Raw genomic sequence first — 16,826 nt, forward strand, 5'->3', positions numbered from 1 at the left:
GAATGATGGATGGATGAAGAGATAGATGGTTGTTTGAGTGGATGGATGGATGGATGGATGGATGGATGGATGGATGGACGATTGTATGGATGAGTGGAATGATGGATGGATGAAGAGATAGATGGTTGTTTGAGTGGATGGATGGATGGATGGATGGATGGATGGATGGCCGATTGTATGGATGAGTGGATGGCCGATTGTATGGATGAGTGGAATGATGGATGGATGAAGAGATAGATGGTTGTTTGAGTGGATGGATGGATGGATGGATGGCCGATTGTATGGATGAGTGGAATGATGGATGGATGAAGAGATAGATGGTTGTTTGAGTGGATGGATGGATGGATGGATGGACGATTGTATGGATGACTCTCCACTCCTCACAACACCACTATAGAAAGATAAATGTCTAAAACAAAATTCACGGAGCGTGCATTTTACTTTGCGGCACCATCGATCTGTAATTTTCTTTTAGGCTTTACCAGAAGCGCTCATACTATTGATTAAGTGCTTCAAGTCAAGACTGAACACAGAATATTTTAGATTAATTTTTCCTTAATATTTCAAAATCACATTTTTCATATTACATTGGTATAAGCATAACCACCTACAATTGAAATATTTAATTTTCTTAAAATTGTAACATTTAAAATATTGAGCTTTTATACAGCGCAGCTATCCATTTCTTCATCCATTCATCCATCCATCCATCCATCTTTCCACTCATCCATTTTATTGAACACTTATATGGGTGCTCAAAGCGCTTTACAAGGGGTCCCTGGCCAACAGCAACACTGAACACTTAGGACGAGACATGACGCCAGTTAGGCGATATTACAATTTTTTCGGACAGAGACAACGCTGTTAACGGTCGGGTACTCATTTTACAACTGAGTACGGTGAGAAAATGTGAGCAAAGTGCCTTTTCCAAGGACGCAACTATGCGCCGAGCGAGGTTCGAACCCAGGACCTTCCGATCCGAAAGCGAGTGTCATACCACTAGACGGCATACAAAAATGTGTATGTAATCTATGTCTTATGTGCCATTGAACACACTAAGGTGGAGGTAGAGATTGGCGCTTTATACATTTTATTATTTTATTATTGTTATTTTTTTTTATTTATTTATTTATTTATTTATTTTTAAGTAAAAAAGTAGACAGATAGGTGGATGAATGAATGGGTGGATGGGTGGAAGAATTGATCGATTGGGGGGGATCGATAAACAGAAGAATGGATAACTAGATAACTAGAAAGATGGATATTTAGATGAATATATAGGTTGGTAGAGAGAAAGAGGTAGAGAGATAGAAGGAGGGAGAGAGAGAGAGAGAGAGAGAGAGAGAGAGAGAGGGAGGAAGGCAGAGAAAGAGAAAGAGAGACAGTGTGTGTGTGTGTGTGTGTGTGAGAGAGAGAGAGAGAGTGTCTGTGTATGTGTATTTGTGTATGTGAGTGTGTATGTGTGAGAGAGAGAGAGAGAGAAAGAGAGAGAGAGGGGGGTACGAAGTCCAAGAGAGAGAGAGAGAGAGAGAGAGAGAGATAGGGAGGGGGGGGGGGTACGAAGTCGAAGAGAGAGAGAGAGGTAAAGCAGAAAAGATAAAATCTCATCAATAAAGTTGGAGTTCCTTTTTCGACTCCTCTCAATTTCCTGCCCCATGCCCATGCAACATGCTTCACGCCATTACTTATTTAGGCCATGGATATTGTGAGACGGCAACCAGGTGAGTCTCGGGGAAGAGATAACCCTGACAATGACATAACACTTTTGATCAATTGGATAGAAAATTTATACTTTTTATTGAACACTTATATAACGCAATATCCACTAAACGTGTTCAAAGCACTTTTTAAAATGAACAGCAACACTTAACATGTAGGACGAGACATGACGCTTGTTGGGCGATATTACTTTTTTTTTTTCGGACAGGGAAACATTTTGTGAACGGCCAGGTACTCTTTTTACACCTGAGTACGGTGAGAGAAAGTGGGTAAAGAATCTTTTCCAAAAACTCAACTATGTGCCGCTCATAGCGGGACTCGAACACAGGGCCTTCCGATCCAAAGGCGATTTTCATACCACTCAACCACATAGTCGCACAAATATCAATTACTAAAAAGGTACAAAGGTTCGACTCCTAGCTGTGCTGGGTGGCTTTGAGCAAGTCACCTCGCCCTAGCTGCACTGGGGTAGACGTCTGGGTTATTCCAGTCTTTCTTGGAATTGACCCTAACGACAAATGTCCCATTGCTTGGTGCTACTACCAACTAGTCAAAAAGGTTTAAACTCGGGGCCTTTTAGAATTTCTTTGAATCTCATATGGATACTTTTTGTCAAACTGGTGCAATCTTATTCTGACGATAGTAAAAGATGTATGGGCAAAGTTAAAATAAAGTGATTTGTTATCGTCCAATCTTCGAACTCCTTACCCGTGCCTCCTCGCCTGGGGTGTGCAATCAGAAACTAGAAAGCCCAGGTAGAGAATCGAGTCTCGTTGACATCTCTCTCTCTCTCTCTCTCTCTCTCTCTCTCTCTCTCTCTCTCTCTCTCTCTCTCTATCTATCTATCTATCTATCTATCTATCTATCTCTCTATCTATCTATCTATCTCCATCTCTCTCTCTCTCTCACTCTCTCTCTTCTCTCCCTATTTTCCTCTTTTTCCCCTCTCTCTCTCTCTCTCTCTTTCTCTCTCTCTCTCTCTCTCTCTCTCTCTCTCTCTCTTTCTTTCTTTCTCTCTTCTTTTCTTTATTTCTCTCTTGTTCTAGTGTGCTACAAAGATGGCTTGGAGTGACAAAACCAAATAAATATGTTTTTTTTTTATAACCAAAAAGAGGTAGGGAGGGGAGGACTGAAGAGTGGCCTTTAAGGCCATAGACCGCTTTCCAGTCACATTGTTTGTCAAACAGTCAGTGAGACGTTGCTGGGTTTGGTTAACATCCTGTTGAAAGTACTTTGAGATTAAACTGGTTTTGTGGGTCGTAGGTTATTGTGGTGGTGGTGGAGGTGGTAGTTGCAGTATCGTAGTAGTAGTAGTAGTAGTAGTAGTAGTAGTAGTAGTAGTAGTAGTAGTAGTAGTAGTAGTAGTAGTAGTAGTAGTAGTAGTAGTAGTAGTAGTAGAAGTAGTAGTAGTAGTAGTAGGAGGAGGAGGAGTAGTAGTAGTAGTAGTAGTAGTAGTAGTAGTAGTAGTAGTAGTAGTAGTAGTAGTAGTAGTAGTAGTAGTAGTAGAAGTAGTAAGAGTAGTAGTAGTAGTAGTAGTTGCAGTGGTAGTAGTGGTAGTATTAGTATTTGTTGTTGTTGTTTTTGTTTGTTTTTGTTTGTTTTTGTTTGTTTTTTTTTTTGGGGGGGGGGGTTCTTTTTAGTTATAATTATTGTTGTTTGTTGTATACTATTCTAAAAATGTAATACTCACTCCGGCTCGTGGTTCTGATGCCAGCCTATTTTGAATGTTGTAGTTACACCCGCCAGCACGTTAACGACTACGCCAGCACAAGTGGTGACGTCCACAATGATGGAGCAGATGTCGTGGGGACAGGCGTACTTACAGTAGCTTCTCGTCAACCTTGAAGCGTCTCTCTATTCAATCCAGGTCACACTTTTACCACCAAAGATTCTTAACTTTACAGATGTTTTTATTATTGAAAATTCTTTTCTCCGATTGCTATTATAACTTAAGTTCACTCCAGTTCCACTTACACCACCAACAATTTTCACAGATGTTTTTTAATATTGAAAATGTTTTTCTCCTGTTGTTAGAATCACTACAGTCCACTATAGATCACACTTTTACTACCACCGTTACTCTATATATATTTTTATTAGAAAATTCTTTTCACTTGTTGCTAGAATTACCAAGGTCCACTTAAGGTCCCACTCACGCCACCAACTATTTTTTACAGATTCTTTTTTTTTTTACGATTTAAAATTCCTTTCTCTAAATGCTTGAATAACTAAAGTCCGCTTCAGGTCTCCTTACACCACCAAAGTTTCTTTGCAGATGTTGTTTCTTATTGAAGATTCCTGTCTCCTGTTGTTAGAAATACTAAAGCTCACTGCACTGCGAGTCCCACTTTACACCATCAACAATCTTTATAAATCTTTTTATTATCCAAAATTCTTTTTTCTTGTTGCTAGAATTTTCCAAGCATTTTTTGATATTGAATAACAGCGAATTTAAATGTTTTCACTGATTTAACCGAGCTTTGCTTGTTAGAGATTGAAAAAAGTCTTAATTCTGAATATTTTAACTTAAAATACAATTTTCCTTTATCTAGCTAGTACTTGATTGTTGAACCAGGATCACAAATTGCTAAAGTGACACTTTTATATTATTTTTTCCCTCAATAATTAATCCCACCATTTCATTAATAAATTGTTAAAACACAAAGCCATGTCAAATATTGTATCAATTATTGATACGATGTGGAAGCTGTTTTTGTTTTCAGAAGTGTTGTGGAAGAGTTCTAAAATGTCATTTTGTTAAGTGATCCATTTTCATTGCTCGTGATTGGTGTGAAACGTTCTGAAATGAAATAAAAGTGCGAGGTGATTAGAGAATGATAATGATGATTGATTAGGGACTTGCAAGCTGACATATTTTCATCGGTTTCTCTGCTAGTGTTAGTAGTAGTAGTAGTAGTAGTAGTAGTAGTAGTAGTAGTAATTAGTAGTAATGTGTAAGTATTGTAGTTAGAAGTAGTAGTAAGATAGTATGTATAGTTAATGTATTAGTAGTATTAGTGTGTAGTAGTACGTATGTAGAGTAGTAGTAGTATAGTAGTAGTATTGATGGAGTAGAATATGTAGTAGTCAGTAGTTAGTAGTAGTAGTAGTGGTAGTAAGTAGTAATAAGTAGTAGTAGTAGTAGTAGTAGTAGTAGTATAGTAGTAGTAGTAGTAATAGTAGTAGTAGTAGTAGTAGTAGTAGTAGTAGTAGTAGTAGATAGTAGTATGTAGTAGTAGTAGTATGTAGTTATAGTAGTAATAGTATGGTAGTAGTAGTAGTAGTAGTATAGTAGTAGTTAGTAGTAGTAGATAGTATGTAGTAGTAGTAGTAATAGTAGTAGTTAGTAGTATAGTAGTTAGTTAGTAGTAAGTAGTATAGTAAGTAGTGAGTAGTAGTAGTAGTAGTAGTAGTAGTAAGTAGATAGTAGTAGTATAGATAGTAGTAGTGTAGTGTAGTGGTGGTTAGTAGTAGTAGTAGTAGTAGTAGTAGTAGTAGTAGTAGTAGTAGTAGTAGTATAGTGTGGTAGTTAGTGGTAGTATAGTAGAGTAGTAGTAGTAGTTAGTTAGTAGTATAGTGTAGTAGTAGTAGTAGTAGTAGTAGTAGTAGTAGTAGTAGTAGTAGTAGTAGTTGTTGTTGTTATTGTTGTTGTTGTTGTCGTCGTCGTAATAGTAGTGGTGGTATTTGTTGTTGTTGTTGTTGTTGACGATGATAATGATGATGATGACGGTGGTGGCGGTTGTAGTAGTGGTAGTAGTAGTATTTGATGTTGTTGTTGTTGACGATGATAATAATGATGATGATGGTGATGATGATGATAATGATGATGATGATGATGATGAAATATGATGATGAATATAGTGATTGTGTTTACATCAATACGAGCTTTGTACACTTCTGATTGATTCAATCATGAACGTTTTAGAGACTACTCTATGGAATCATTTCAAATGTGAAAAGTATATTAGACTTTTAAAATATGGCTTTAGACACTCTTAACAAACGCTCCTAGAAAACTCGTGTCATTTCAGAAAGACCAGACTTAAATTGGTGTGACTTGGAGATAAAACAACCCAAAATTGAGAACATGAAAGCAGAAAGAGTTTGGCGAAAAAGTGGCCTCGAAGTACACAAAGAAATGTATAAATTAGTAAAGAATAAGTTCTACAATTTAATATATCTAGACGGCCAAAAGAAAGTATTTCAATGCTAAAGTAGGAAACACAAAAACGTATAAAGAATCAACAGCGTAACTAAAACCCTACTAGCGAAACAAAAGAATTGTTAATTCCCAGTTTCAAAAAGTGATAGATAAAGATTTTGAAAATTTATTCAAGAGTAAGATTATAATAATCAGGCAAATTTAGGATAAATCGACAGAAACACACCCCCACCCTTCAAATCTTTTGTTCTTGACTCATTTGAGCATGCAACCGAAGAGGAAGTTCGAGAGACCATAATGAAAAATCCACCCAAGCACTGTGATCTTGACTCCCTTCCCACATATCTGCTGAAATAATGTCTAGACGTGCTTCCAACAATTACCAAACTTTTAAAGTACTCTCTTTCCTATAGATTAGTCCCTGATGTGTTTGATAAATGCTAAATTAGTGTCAAAAAAAAAAGAGAATGGCACAATTCCCCCCCCCCCCCCCATTTCCTGTACTGTATGAGCTGCATTGACTGCCTGTGAGGGAAAGAATCATTAAAAGCACTGCTGTTTTTGCTTTAAATGCCTAAATGGTGAAGCACATTGTGACGGGTTGGTGTTATTGTTGTGGGATCGAGTCCAACCGATAGCTCAATGGTCTGAATTCGAACTAGTATGCGCGCTATGGCTCTCGTTACCAGCTGCACCACTCAACCTATATCACAAACGGCTCAGGTTTAATCTAGGGGTGATTAAGAATTGCCTTAGGGTCCCTTATAACTTAATTGTATTAATAACAAGTGAGTCAAGACAATAGTAACGCCCAATGCAATAATAACAATTCTATACATAAAGTTTAATTAGATTGTTACAGGAAAAGATAGAAAGAATAAGTATTTATTTAATATCAGGAAGAATAGCTCTAATTGAGTGGATCTAATCTATTATATATTTATTTGTTACTTTGATATAATCATATGTGTCTGTGGAAAATACGTTTGAAAATGGTATAAGCCCGTTTGGCTTATCTTTATCCCGTCGGCTTGCTTGACTGAGGCAAATGTATCAGCTAGTTCCAGGGTTGGCGCCTGCTTTGCAGAGTTTTCTGGACATCACAACAGTGTGTTGTAGTTAGGCTGACATCAGGGGTTTACCGCTGTTCAAGGACTGGGATGCAGGGATTCGGCACAACTGGGTGCACCAACGACACGGAAAAGGACCAGGAAAATGGCCAGGACTCAGGATCAGGACAAGGACCTTCAATTTAAGAGTTAAAACAACAAGGTCTTAGAGCCAATCGAGTTTGTCCTTCGCCACCGAATCGTCCTTGAGCGACACATCATAATAGCATTTATTTGCCGACAAAGGCAAGGAGAAGCAGTAACTTCATGATAATGGGAGTTAGTATATGGTTTAAACATCAACTGACAGTCGAGCTATCTTACATGATGAGAATTTAACAGGGTTGTGTCCCTGGTATTTCTTTATTTATTTTTATTAATTATAATTGAGGTTATGATGTGTGGCCGGCGATTGGCGGTGGGGTACAGACATTCAAGCAATATACATATTGAATATAAATGAAATAATAACATAGATCATAAACAACTGTTAACTATAAAATAAGATACATATAGATATAGTTTTGTACAGGTATTCCAACTTACGAACATCCATGGAATAGCACAATTAGAATATATACACAAACTATAATATTAATAATAGATAAATTAAATTGAATTCACAGTAATATCTCGTTCAACTTTGAATGTTAACCAATAATTCATTTTACCTCCAGCCGAGATAGACAAACTTTTACAAGTTTGAAATTGGAGAGATAACTCTTTTCTCGTGGGCTTCTAAGCGTGTGTGTGATCAGATTCAGATATGAATTTGGGTTTGTGAAACGAAAATAGCCAATCAGAAGAATTTCCTGTTTTAGATAGCCAATGATATCCAGATGCGTTGGTAAGAAAGAATAACGGATAATTACCGGAGAGACTAGACCTTAATTGTAATTTGAGCTACTCTTGAACGAGACAAGACCTCAGGGCCTAGGGACGTTGGAGACTTGTTTGGGAAAGGTAATTAGCAGGTGGCATGAATACAATGGGCAGACAATTTGAACAGGTAAATAAGCCTTAAGCTGAAAGTGCGTGTTCCGTTATACAATGGAAATGTTTACCACCTAACGACCAAAATTTCCGTTAGAAAGATTTGGAGCTTTATTGGAGAAAGACTGTCCATGTTTGGTTATCTTACTGGAGGAGTTAATCAATTATATGTCTCGTCCACCAGGTTTGAAGTGGTTTTAAAACGAGACGCTGACGAATGATAAAGAAATCACGCAGTGAAAGAAAATCGCTCGTCACATTCTCCCCCTCTTGAAAAATCTCCTTGTGAGATTAAAATTAAGTCTAGTTTAAAATCATCTGAGAAACGTGGACAATAAGATAGTACTGGAAGTACGGTTATGCTGGTGTGGCGTCATCGGATACCGGATGGCGACTTAAGAAGTCGGCTCCATGGTTATCAGTGCCTTTGATGAATTCCACATGGAACGAAAATTGCTGTAGTATTAGCGACCAACGCATGAGTTTAGCGTTTAATTGTTGAGCTGTGGCCAGAAATAGAAGTGGCTGATTGTCGCATTGAACAGTGAAGTGACGTCCATAAAGGTATATTTGGTATTTTTGTATGGCCCATACCAGGGCAAGACATTCCTGCTCCACTGTTGAGTATCTTTGTTCCGCAGGCGATAATTTTCTACTTGCGTAAGCAACAGGGTGTAGGACTGTAGGGTCATCGAGGTCAGGTTGAAGTAACGATGCGCCTATTCCAATTTTACTTGCGTCTGTCCTCAGAATGAAAGGTTTGTTGGGGTCAGGTAAGCGCAGAACGGGCCGTGACGTCAGGATCCTTTTAAGAGCGTTGAAAGCGTTTTCGCATTGTGGGGTCCATTGTAATTTATCGGGCCGTGATTTATGGGTCAGATCTGATAGAGGCGCGGCAAGAGAGTTGAAATTTTTTTATGTAGGACTGATAGAAGCCACAAAGTCCAAGGAATGACCTCACGTCTTTTTTTGTGGTTGGTTGTGGTGCATTTCTAAGTTTTTCCACATTTTTCAATTCGGGCGTAACTGTTCCCTGTTGCAGCTCGTGTCCTAAAAATTCTAAGTTGCGATACCCCAACTTACATTTTGTCGGGCGTGCTGTGAGCCCGGTCTCCTTTAGGCGTTCCAAGAGAGCACTGAGAGTTTCCAAATGTTGTGGCCAGTCCTCTGAGGCTATGAGTAGATCGTCCATGAAATGAACTATGTTGTGACGTTTGACAAGCGGTTGCAACAACTCAATCATCATTTTTGAAAATATACTTGGCGCGTTATGTAGTCCAAATGGCATAACATTGTAGTGGTAGTGGCCTTGATGTGTACTGAAAGCAAGGTATGGCCTCAGATGTTCTGGAATTGCTATCTGATGGAACCCACGGGATAAATCCACCTTAGAAAAATATTTGGCTTTGCTAAGGCGAGAAAACATTCGTGCCGTGTTTGGTAAGGGCTGAGGTTGAAATTGAGTGACGGCGTTGAGCTTCCGGAAGTCCACGCAGACACGGTGTTCTCCACTAGGCTTGCGAACCAGTACTAGAGGAGCGCTGTATGGCGAATCGGATTTTGATATTATGCCAGCTTTTAACATGGCCTGAATTTCTTCCTCGATTACTGTCTCCTTTGCTATAGGGACTGGGTAGGGCTTACATCGTATAGGCTTGTGGTCAATTAAGGTCATGTCAAAATTTACGATGTTGGTCCGTCCTGGTTTGTCTGTCAGAGTGGGTGAGTGTTGAATTAAGATGTCTTGCAACTCGTTTCGTTGCGACTCCGACAGCTCTTGGTTGATGGCGACATCTGTGTGTGTCTCCTGTCCGACCAACGGTAGGTCTGGTGCCAAGTGCTCCGTGGCGGGAATTTCCTCTGCCACCATCATGACCATGAGGTGAGAGGAGGGAGGTCTGTCGACAAATTTTTTGAGTAAGTTAATGTGGTATGTTTTTTCCTTTCCATCCACATTTACGACATAATTTGTCCTTGACTTCTTCTTAATGATGGTATAAGGGCCTTGCCATTGGATCTGCAGCTTGTGGGTTCCGCTTGGAAGTAAGAGCAGAGCTTTATCTCCTTCCTGTAGTTCGCGGTCCCTTGCTTTTTTATTATAATATTTCGCCTGCTTTTTCCGTGCCTCTCTGAGGGTGGAAGCGGCGATTGACCAGCTTGTGGTTAGTCTGTCTTTCAGGTCATTAACGTACTGGGAGGCATTTTTGACCGTTTCATCCACATCATCTTCTGTCCAAAGCTTTTTTAGCGCCTCAAGGGGTCCTGCAATGGGTCGTCCGAAGAGTAGGGTTGCTGGAGGAAAGCCCGTAGAGGTATGTGGAACCTCTCGGTAAGCATAGAGGGCTGGGGCGACGAAGGTATCCCATGTTTCCGGCCTGTCTTTCACTAACTTTTTTAACATTGAAATTAGTGTTCCATTAAACCGTTCCACTTGTCCGTTGCTCTGCGGATGATAGACAGAGGTGGTCAGGTGCTCAGTGTGGAGTAGGCGATAGACATCTTCCATAAGTTTGCCACAGAACTGAGACCCATTATCCGTCAGTATTTGTTTCGGGAATCCGAGTCGTGAAAATATGCCTATAAAAGCGTCGGCCACTGTCTTTGAGTCTATGCGCGGTAGCGGTGTCGCCTCGGCCCACATAGTGCATGTGTCCACGAGGGTCAGTATGTACATGTTTCTCTTTTTTGTTAAAGGGAATGGTCCGACTATATCAGCGGCAACACGTTCAAAAGGAGTGCCTACAATTGGCATCTCGCCTAAGGTCACTGGGACTGTGTAGGTCCGAGCAGATTTCCGCTGGCAGATGGGACAGGATTTGACGAACCGCTTAATGTCTTCAGTGATGCCGGGCCAATAATAGTGAGTTGAGATGCGATCTGATGTGGCTGCTGTTCCCATGTGTCCACTAAACGGAATATTGTGTCCCATTTCCATAATCTGTCGACGATGAGTGGCTGGCACGACAAGCTGAAGGCGGTCTTGACAGGCAACTCGATATAGTAGTCCACTTTGGATTACAAACCCTTTTTTCTCGGTATATCGCCTTTTTCCGTCACTTTGGCGAAGCAGCGCGCTAGCGTTGTATCCTCGGCTTGAGCCTTTTTAATTTCTTTTGGTCCTGGATTTGGTAATAGAGTTGGTAAATCATGTTGAACCTGTGCCCTTGTCTGCATGGGACAAGCGTGAACTGGGTGCTTCGGCGTTCCAAGAAATACATATTTGCATCCAAGGATGAGAGGGTGAGTAGGGGCTTCTAAAACTCCAGCAGGTATTGTTCCTACTACGTAGGGAGAGGAAATTTCAATATTGGCTATCGGAAGTGACAGAGGTGGGGTGTCTTTAGTAGCGCACTGAATCTTGATAATTTCGTCCGTGAACTGGTCTGGCCGAACCAGGTCGCGTGCTACGACCGCGTGAAAATCTAATCCCGTGTCGTAAGAGAACGGTCACATCCTTCCCATTCACTTTGACTGTGTCAACGACTGGAGGGTGATCCGACGGTTCTTTTGTTTTTAGAGGGTGATCGTCAGAAGTGCGTCCTACGTTGGCACTGACCGGTTTCCCTTTCTGATGACCGTTACGCTTGTTATCGCGACGGCATTCCTCTGTTGCATGTCCCTTCATATTACAGTTCTTGCAATATAGGTGTTGTTTGTGTTGTGTTGTGTTACTTCTTTGGTATTGGTTATTGTTATTCTTCTTTTCATATGGTGACGGAAATTTGGTTCTTTCTTCATATGAGGTGGGCGGTTTCTGAATCTGGTGTTGTCTCCTTTCGGTGAGGTGATTTTCTTGGGCTGTCGCAAACCGGTCAGCACATGTTACTATATCGTCTAGTTTATGAGCGCCTTGCTCATCGACAAAACGACGGACATCCAGGGGCATTGCATCTCTCAGCTGTTCCACCATGATAAGCTGGTTTAATCCCTCATAGGTGTCTGGGTTGCCAGATAGTTTCAACCATTGTTGGAGGCTGAGTTGTAGATGATCTGCCAATTGGTGGTATGTTTCATGCCTGTCCTTCCTTAATGTTCGGAATCTTCTACGGTAGGATTCTGCGCTGACATCAAAATGTCTCAGTAGGGATGACTTTAACTCCTGAAAGTTATTTTTGTTGTCCTGTGTCAGGCGAGAGTAAACATCATAGGCTTTGCCCTTGAGATGCTGAGACGCTTTGAGTGCCCATTTGTCCTCCGGAAGATCATACGAGATCGCTAACTCCTGGAATCGCGTTAACCATTGATCAATCCCTTCAATGTGTGGGTTGAAAGTTTCTACCGGGAACGACATGACTTTATCAATGCTTCCATTGCCCTGACTGGATGGGATGGGGCTATGGCTAGAGAGTCTGTTTTCTGCCATGTCTCTTGTTAAAGACATTTCAATTTCCTTTTGGCGTGTGCGCTGCATTTCTGCCTGAGCACGCTCTCTCTCCAGTTCCAGATCTTTGTCTTTCAAAGCCTGTTCATGTCTCCTTTTTTCCTCCTCCTCTAGTCTAGCACGCTTCTCTTCCTCCTCAAGTCTAATAATCTCCCTTTCTGCGTTTTCATTGACATAGGCAGATAACTGTTCACCAGAAAGGCCTAATTCTTTTCCTAACTGGATAAACTCGCGTCTAATTGTAACACCAGTAGCCATGGCTGATTAATTACAGATTGAACAACTGCAGAAGGTGAATAAGAATGATGCGATAGGTGGAAGGAGGAGTAGAGCAGAAAGTTAACAAATAGAACTTTGCCAGTAAGGGTTAAATATGAATGAAGACAATAGTGAAGTAAGTCACAACACACTGTTGAAAAGTGCAAGGTTTCGCTAAGCCAAATTTCAATATATGACACACACAGTGACACAATACTTAGAAAGAGTAGTTATTGCCTGGGGCTTAATTTGGCGTGCTCGTGTCAATAGAGAGATAATACTATTTACCGTTACACGTGTAAACAACAACTTGCAAGATGACCTAACTTGAAGTTAGAGTGACTGTAATTTTTAATTAAGATATGTTTAACTTAATTTTTGAAGGGGTGGGGGGAGGGTATCTCTCGGAAGGGGGGGGGGGGTTACTCTCGGCTGGAGGTCCAAAATTTATGGCAACAATGGCATAACAAAAGTGGCAATGAAATAACAATTTATGTTTTGTAAACTGCTTTAAAATTATGTTGCCTAATTATGCATAATTAAAATAACATGGTTGTCATAATCATAATCATAAATCAGTGTTAGTAAACTAATTATCGATTAGTGAAAATATAGAAAATGGGCATGTTCCAATTTCAAATGTAACCACAGTGACTTTCGATAATAAATAAGATTTCTTCCTATGATATTTGTAATTAATTAATCAAATGATTTATTGATTGGTTTGATTTAAGGTAGATATATTTACGAGCCCCCAATGTAATAGAATGCTATTGTTAAATTGAGATAGTAGCAGAAGTAAAGAATGGGTGTTTAAATATTATATCTAGATTAATGACTCACATATTATATTATATTAAAGATTCATAATCCCGGACGAGCCTACCATTTTGTGACGGGTTGGTGTTATTGTTGTGGGATCGAGTCCAACCGATAGCTCAATGGTCTGGATTCGAACTAGTATGCGCGCTATGGCTCTCGTTACCAGCTGCACCACTCAACCTATATCACAAACGGCTCAGGTTTAATCTAGGGGTGATTAAGAATTGCCTTAGGGTCCCTTATAACTTAATTGTATTAATAACAAGTGAGTCAAGACAATAGTAACGCCCAATGCAATAATAACAATTCTATACATAAAGTTTAATTAGATTGTTACAGGAAAAGATAGAAAGAATAAGTATTTATTTAATATCAGGAAGAATAGCTCTAATTGAGTGGATCTAATCTATTATATATTTATTTGTTACTTTGATATAATCATATGTGTCTGTGGAAAATACGTTTGAAAATGGTATAAGCCCGTTTGGCTTATCTTTATCCCGTCGGCTTGCTTGACTGAGGCAAATGTATCAGCTAGTTCCAGGGTTGGCGCTTGCTTTGCAGAGTTTTCTGGACATCACAACAGTGTGTTGTAGTTAGGCTGATATCAGGGGTTTACCGCTGTTCAAGGACTGGGATGCAGGGATTCGGCACAACTGGGTGCTCCAACGACACGGAAAAGGACCAGGAAAATGGCCAGGACTCAGGATCAGGACAAGGACCTTCAATTTAAGAGTTAAAACAACAAGGTCTTAGAGCCAATCGAGTTTGTCCTTCGCCACCGAATCGTCCTTGAGCGACACATCATAATAGCCTTTATTTGCCGACAAAGGCAAGGAGAAGCAGTAACTTCATGATAATGGGAGTTAGTATATGGTTTAAACATCAACTGACAGTCGAGCTATCTTACATGATGAGAATTTAACAGGGTTGTGTCCCTGGTATTTCTTTATTTATTTTTATTAATTATAATTGAGGTTATGATGTGTGGCCGGCGATTGGCGGTGGGGTACAGACATTCAAGCAATATACATATTGAATATAAATGAAATAATAACATAGATCATAAACAACTGTTAACTATAAAATAAGATACATATAGATATAGTTTTGTACAGGTATTCCAACTTACGAACATCCATGGAATAGCACAATTAGAATATATACACAAACTATAATATTAATAATAGATAAATTAAATTGAATTCACAGTAATATCTCGTTCAACTTTGAATGTTAACCAATAATTCATTTTACCTCCAGCCGAGATAGACAAACTTTTACAAGTTTGAAATTGGAGAGATAACTCTTTTCTCGTGGGCTTCTAAGCGTGTGTGTGATCAGATTCAGATATGAATTTGGGTTTGTGAAACGAAAATAGCCAATCAGAAGAATTTCCTGTTTTAGATAGCCAATGATATCCAGATGCGTTGGTAAGAAAGAATAACGGATAATTACCGGAGAGACTAGACCTTAATTGTAATTTGAGCTACTCTTGAACGAGACAAGACCTCAGGGCCTAGGGACGTTGGAGACTTGTTTGGGAAAGGTAATTAGCAGGTGGCATGAATACAATGGGCAGACAATTTGAACAGGTAAATAAGCCTTAAGCTGAAAGTGCGTGTTCCGTTATACAATGGAAATGTTTACCACCTAACGACCAAAATTTCCGTTAGAAAGATTTGGAGCTTTATTGGAGAAAGACTGTCCATGTTTGGTTATCTTACTGGAGGAGTTAATCAATTATATGTCTCGTCCACTAGGTTTGAAGTGGTTTTAAAACGAGACGCTGACGAATGATAAAGAAATCACGCAGTGAAAGAAAATCGCTCGTCACACACATCACTATATCAAAAGTCAAAAGTATGTTAGAAATAAATATTCTACCAAATAGGAGTTTACAATCCTCGACAGACAAATCGAAGCTTATCTTAGAAATAATTACAATTATAAATGTTATGGCGGCCGTTCATTGACCAACCCGTACTGGGCCCCTCGTGTGGACAGACCGTCCAAGAAGGATAATAATAATAATAATAATAATAATAATAATAATAATAATAATAATAATAATAATAATTAATAATAATAATAATAATAATAATAATAATAATAATAATAATAATAATAATAATAATAATAATAATAATAATAATGCTGAAAACTTATATAGCGCTATAACTCCGAGACACCAGACTCTAAGAGCTTAAATTACAAATTACTTTGGCTGAAACATACTCATTTACACACACAAGCACACACACACACACACACACACATACATACACACACACACACATCACAACACACAACACAAACCAAACCTATCTTGCTTCTCATACCATCTACTAAAATCGAAACAAATGTTTTAAGCGAACGTTTAAAAATAGACAAAGATTCTTTTTCACGAATGCTCTGCGGTAAGGCGTTCCAAATAGAGGGTCCGAAATGAGAAAAGGATCTCATTCCAGCATTTTTCCGAATTCGAGGGACAACTAGTTTTGTGGAATCACTGGCCGAACGTAAGGGGCGGGGTTTTGAATATCTTTCAATTAGTTCTGAAAGGCAGGAAGGGGCAGTACCTTCAAGACAACGATACACTAAAACACAAGCTTTGAATTTAATCCTTTTCTCAACAGGCAGCCAATGCAGGTCAGGAAGTGGAGAAGAGAAGCAAACTCAATTGATAGTTTCAATTTATTGTGAAACCGCTACCTTTTCACTGTTTCATTTTTTAAAATATTAAAATGGCATACTCCGCTTCTTTTGATATCATTATGGTAAAATTTGTATATCATGTCAACTGTGTATTCTTATTTGTGTAACGTGTATAGAGCATTACACAGTGATGATAATGCCCGTTATTATTATTATTATTATCATCATCATCATCATCATTATTATTATTATTATTATTATTATTATTATCATCATCATCATCATTATTATTATTATTATTATTATTATTATTTATTATTATTATTATTATTATTATTATTATTATTATTATAGGCTACCTAAAGACAATTTTTAAAAATAGAGCATTTATATAGGGCGATATCCACTAAACGTTCAAAACGCTCTACAAGGGGTCACTGGCCAACAGCAACACTTAACATTAGGACGGGACATGACGTGTGTTAAATGATATGACAATTTTTTTTCGGATAGAGACAACGCTGTTAACGACCATGTACTCTTTTTACACCTGAGTAGGGTCAGAGAAAGTGAGTAAAGATTCTTTCCAAGGGCTCAACTATGCGCTGAGCGAGGCTCGAACCCAGGACCTTCCGGTCCGAAAGCGAGTGTCATACGACTACAACTCGATCACATAGCCGCACAATACCAAATTATAGAGCAATGGACTACATATTGTGATAAC

The 16,826-nt window shown here is 39.1% G+C and overlaps 3 protein-coding genes across 3 annotated transcripts in view; all 3 read right to left on the reverse strand.

Moving 5' to 3' along the window:
- Positions 1-4,519, reverse strand: part of LOC144980894 (uncharacterized) — a 114,530-nt gene extending 110,011 nt beyond the window's left edge. The window contains exon 1 of the mRNA XM_078928797.1: positions 3,410-4,519. The gene's annotated coding sequence lies outside the window, so the exon portion shown is untranslated. The remainder of the gene's footprint in view (positions 1-3,409) is intronic.
- Positions 4,520-8,340: 3,821 nt separating this feature from the next.
- On the reverse strand, positions 8,341-10,912 carry LOC144980622 (uncharacterized). The gene is made up of 2 exons (XM_078928303.1): positions 9,067-10,912; positions 8,341-8,864 (listed from the first exon to the last, which is right to left on the reverse strand). Exons 1-2 carry the CDS (start codon positions 10,910-10,912, stop codon positions 8,341-8,343), a joined length of 2,370 nt encoding a protein of 789 aa, XP_078784429.1.
- A 409-nt stretch (positions 10,913-11,321) lies between these two features.
- LOC144980893 (uncharacterized) lies at positions 11,322-14,771 on the reverse strand. Its single transcript, XM_078928794.1, has 2 exons — positions 14,702-14,771; positions 11,322-14,166 (listed from the first exon to the last, which is right to left on the reverse strand). Exon 2 carries the CDS (start codon positions 12,620-12,622, stop codon positions 11,324-11,326), a length of 1,299 nt encoding a protein of 432 aa, XP_078784920.1. The 5' UTR covers positions 12,623-14,166; positions 14,702-14,771; the 3' UTR covers positions 11,322-11,323.
- Positions 14,772-16,826: the final 2,055 nt, after the last annotated feature.

Source organism: Berghia stephanieae, chromosome 10 (genome assembly GCF_034508935.2).
Source record: "Berghia stephanieae isolate SIO BIC M18660-M18661 chromosome 10, UCSD_Bste_1.3, whole genome shotgun sequence".
In the NCBI taxonomy this organism is placed as follows: Eukaryota; Metazoa; Mollusca; class Gastropoda; order Nudibranchia; family Aeolidiidae; genus Berghia; species Berghia stephanieae.